Below are 4,371 nucleotides of genomic sequence, written 5' to 3' on the forward strand. Positions count from 1 at the left end.
TTTTATTTGAAAATAAAGGTATACTATATCCAAAGTTAACATTTGACAGAATGAACAGTTGCTACATGTAGATCAATGTATTAAAAGTACAATGCATTCGGTGTAAAAATACACACTTTACACTGGTATAGCTAAAGAAAGTAAAATGTAACAAAGTTCAGAATGTTTGGTGAGGACTATCTGCATTTTAAGTAAATATCTAAAAACATATTTTAATGAAAAATAGGCTTTGGATATCTTTAAATGACACTGGACATTGTGATAGGTATACACTTTGTATGTATCGAAAAATATCTGTCAAATATAAAGGTCATAAAGAAAAAAATCGATGAAATACATTTAAAATACAGCTTTATTTTTTCACAATCATATATATTTTATTTAAAACGTTTATATGCTCATTTTCGCACATTGTTTCTTTTTTTATTATGACAAGAAACCTACTGTATTTCTAAAAGCAATTACTTTTTATTGTTCATGTTCTATACGCTATCCGTCCTTATCTTTAAACACGTTTATAACAAAAGGTAAGTAAGACTTATTTTGTCTTTACGTTCCATAGTCAGTTCAACCGTTGTTATACAATATGCTTTATAAAGACTAATTATTATAACTCATTTCGTCAACAGTATTTATTTACACGAATATGAAAGAATTATAACCTAGAAATGGAAGAACACTGCCATTAGATAACAAGACATAATTACGATCTAGCCTAATGTGACAATAGAATGTTATTGATGCAAAAATGCAATCAGTATGTTTCCCCTCGTTAGTATTATTTTGTTGAGACAAGAAACTGCTGTCAAATCACAGTGTATTTGCACTTAACTTTGCGCAATTGTGATCATTTAGTTAAAGGTCCAATACTAAGGAAATTGAACATTTTAATTTCTTTTAAAAAGCACAGAAACTATTTCATTTTATTGGAAAATGAAAGTTGGTATGTAGAAATTCGAAATAAATCGCAGTATATGTACAATTATTTTTCTATGAAGTATGAAGAAAGTTAAAAAGACCTGGGGGGTCATTCTGTCGATTCATTGAAATTTCAACATAATACACATACATTTCTTTGAGTTCCAAAGACCTTCTTTAAATTTTGACCTGCCAATCTTCATTATTTAGTGTCTTGCAGAAGTCTATGCACTGGCTATGAAAAAAATTGCCAACTCACTTTCCCTTAGTAATGGACCTTTAAGCCTGTTCTTCACTTGAACTAATTATTTTGATTACTTGTTGCGGTCGCCTGAGATAACTGATTATATACGTTATCACACTGCGTTGAATTATGTACTTCATTAGTAGAATCATAGACAGATTCTGTTCTTTGATTTTGTGTAATGTCATACATATGGTTACAGTCATTTCCGCTTACACTGGCTGTTGAATCATATTCATTGCTTTGTAACTGGTTATAGATATTGCTAGATATGTTGGAAGTACAGCTTAGAATATTCCCCGTGACATCGTAATCGTCAGACTCTGTGTGGCATCGTTCTACATCGTAAACCTCATCTGTACACGTTTCCTTTGCAAAACTGTATTCAGCCGTCTGAACTTCGTTTGAACTTGCACAATTATCTTTATATCCATAGCTATAACAGTACAAATTTTGCTTATTTTTGTCTGAGTTAAATGTTTTTCCACCTATGGTTTTATGAACAACAGCATATTCAGAGTTTGAGTCTGAATGATGTTGTTTGTTTCTGTTCGAATTCTCTGACACATTTTTCTTGTCGTCATTGCTTATTTTCTTAATTGCTATTTCTTCACTTGCTTCATATGAAGCGTTGAAATGAGCATGAGCTGTTCCAAAAGAATATTTACTACTTCTCGGATGTTGTGCTTCTCTGCTGTTGTTTTGATTGCAATCAGTCTTTCTCTTCAGGCATTTATATCTAAAATATTAGATTCAACATAACTCCAAACTCCAAAACAAATAACAGCACAGATGTCATGCAAAATATCTTCAATTGTTGTTGTTGTTTTATCATTTACATACGTACATGGATATTAATTAAAGAAACTTAGTTTTCTAAGAATAAAGTATCGTGTACGGAAAAAAAACTGTAGCAAATTGAAAACGAGTGTGAATTAAATTTGATTACGATGTACCTACTTCCTAGATATATAAATTAAACTGGAATGAACACTAAATAATTACAAGAAAAATAGTAAAATTTATCATATTTGACTAGTTTTCTCTGCAGTCAATATATCTTTCATTGTAGTTCAATATGTAGTATTTAATTTTACCTTCTTGCAAGGTAAATGCTTAGTATAATTCCAAATATCAAAGCCATGCAAACTCCGACTGGCAAACCTACTTCAACACTTAAATCTGAAATGAGATTGATAAAAAAGTCAATATCAAAGAAAATTATTATATATTTAATACGTATAATTGTGTTATTTGAATATAGGCAAAACAACCGCAAGACCACCACAAATAGTCAAACGTATCAAACTGTGTGTCTAATCTTTAATCATATCTTAATATATAAAAGTTTTACGTTCTTTACCCGGTGTATACATTCACATATTTTCTTATATCTCATTTGGAGTAAAACTAAAACCGTTCAGAGTCCGCATTTGATTTGTGGAGCCTCCTTGTCCCCTCAGTGTCAGGAAAGTCGCCTTTATTCTGTCATGATTAAGTTGACATTCATGTGAAAACATATTACTATGTAAATTACAAATGCATAGACTTTTTAGTAAATTATTTTATCAAGAAAAGTATTAAAGTTTAAAATCTATATTAAGTTACATTGAGATTTTTGCTATTTTTACAAGCCCTAGTACGAATATCAATTTATTTATGACATTTTGTAAACTTAATTCACTAAATACTAAGTGCAGATATTAATACTTCAGGTACTTATATAATCTAGAGATTTAAAATATTTTCACAGCAACTTCAGCATGATTTACAGAAAAACGGCGATTTTCCTTGAGAAACATGTGTAGTCAGGTGGCACTCCCAACCTCCATCCGCAACCCTAACAATCCCATCCCCAATAATGGGGATGGGGAAGTGGACTCGGAACGTTTCATTTTCAGCCCAATAAAAAAGTTAGACATTTAGATATGCACATATCCCAATATTAGACTAATATCTTATCTTTTCAACATTTTGAACGAATCCCGCGTAAAACTTAAAATTCGTGGTAATACAAATTTCTAAAATATTTCCGTCCAAACCTGATAAATTTTCTTCTTTTCTCTGTTTTTCAAATTCGTTTTCCTGTACTTTTGACTCGTTTAGACTTGTTGTTGACTCCGCCATAAGCTGGTTTCTAGTACTTTGCAGGTTGTTCTCTGTGCTTGTGATAGAATGTGTATCTGTTCTTACAATTGTTTCCATGGCTTTCTCTGTTTGTTTTATCATGGTACTAACGATTTTAGTTGTTCTAATAGCAGAAGTGGTAAGTGACCTATTTGTCAATGTTGTCTGTCCTAAAGGAAACAAAACATCTTTTTCTTTTAAATCTGCGTTCGGCACAGTAAAATAGATTCTTTACAACACCTTTTCCTATTTTCTAGGTATTGACAAGCTACTGCTCTTAACTGCATATTGTTTTAAAAACTGCCTGTAAGATGATAGTTGTATCCGTATATAGACACACTGCCTAAAATAATATAATCGTTTGAAATTTTATGTCACTTTCCTTTCAAATGTGCATAAACAAGGATGAAAATACGAATGCTGGCAGTTAAATCATATAAAAAACACAGGCACCTTAGAAGTTCTTTCATTGTTCAGATATATAGTGGCATAAAGTTAAAAGATGAAGAGGAATTCAGATTTATGTGGATGACGGAATAAGATTCGTATACTGTTTGTTTTTATATCATTTGGTAACACACGTTATATCATCATTAAACTTTGTAATTCTTAACTTTAGACCAAAATTAATCCAACGAACAGTAGATAATATACCATTCTTAATGCGAAACTACCTTTAGGATTAACGGCTAACAACTTCCGCAAAACAATAGAAATATACTTCACTCCTTACGCAGAGAAATCCTTCGTGCAACTGATAAAGTTATTTATCAGAAATATGTTTGATAGCCTTATAAAAACTGACAAAAATGTTTTTATGTTGAAATATTGTTATTTAATGTCTCAAATATCGTTTTTACTTTCAAACCCAAGTAGTAAAGCAATACAACAAAAACTGACTAGACTCACGGGGTAATGTACCTCTATATTAACAAAGGAACAATTTTCACAAAGGAAATTGCAAGTTAAATGTTCAATAAATAGCTCGTGTAATTGTGAAGGTACGATCTCATAGGAGTATATACAATGATGACTACATGCATAAACTGAATATTCTTTTAAGATACGGCTTGAATTTCCTC

The 4,371-nt window shown here is 31.0% G+C and overlaps 1 protein-coding gene across 1 annotated transcript; it reads right to left on the minus strand.

Annotated features, from left to right (window-relative positions):
- Positions 1-312: 312 nt before the first annotated feature.
- On the minus strand, positions 313-3,397 carry LOC128551800 (uncharacterized). The gene is made up of 3 exons (XM_053532716.1): positions 3,205-3,397; positions 2,260-2,344; positions 313-1,901 (listed from the first exon to the last, which is right to left on the minus strand). Exons 1-3 carry the CDS (start codon positions 3,389-3,391, stop codon positions 1,220-1,222), a joined length of 954 nt encoding a protein of 317 aa, XP_053388691.1. The 5' UTR covers positions 3,392-3,397; the 3' UTR covers positions 313-1,219.
- Between the last annotated feature and the right edge of the window lie 974 nt (positions 3,398-4,371).

The sequence above is a fragment of the Mercenaria mercenaria genome, unplaced genomic scaffold (genome assembly GCF_021730395.1).
Source record: "Mercenaria mercenaria strain notata unplaced genomic scaffold, MADL_Memer_1 contig_1714, whole genome shotgun sequence".
Lineage (NCBI taxonomy): Eukaryota > Metazoa > Mollusca > Bivalvia > Venerida > Veneridae > Mercenaria > Mercenaria mercenaria.

Bases quoted from the DNA above. Each gene is read 5' to 3' on its own strand.
- LOC128551800 (XM_053532716.1), bottom strand. From the start codon at position 3,391: ATGATAAAACAAACAGAGAAAGCCATGGAAACAATTGTAAGAACAGAT. The intron at 2,345-3,204 runs GTTTGGACGGAA...ATCTCATTTCAG, and splicing joins AAAAGAAGAAAATTTATCAG to ATTTAAGTGTTGAAGTAGGT. The intron at 1,902-2,259 runs GTAAAATTAAAT...CTAATATTTTAG, and splicing joins AGCATTTACCTTGCAAGAAG to ATATAAATGCCTGAAGAGAA.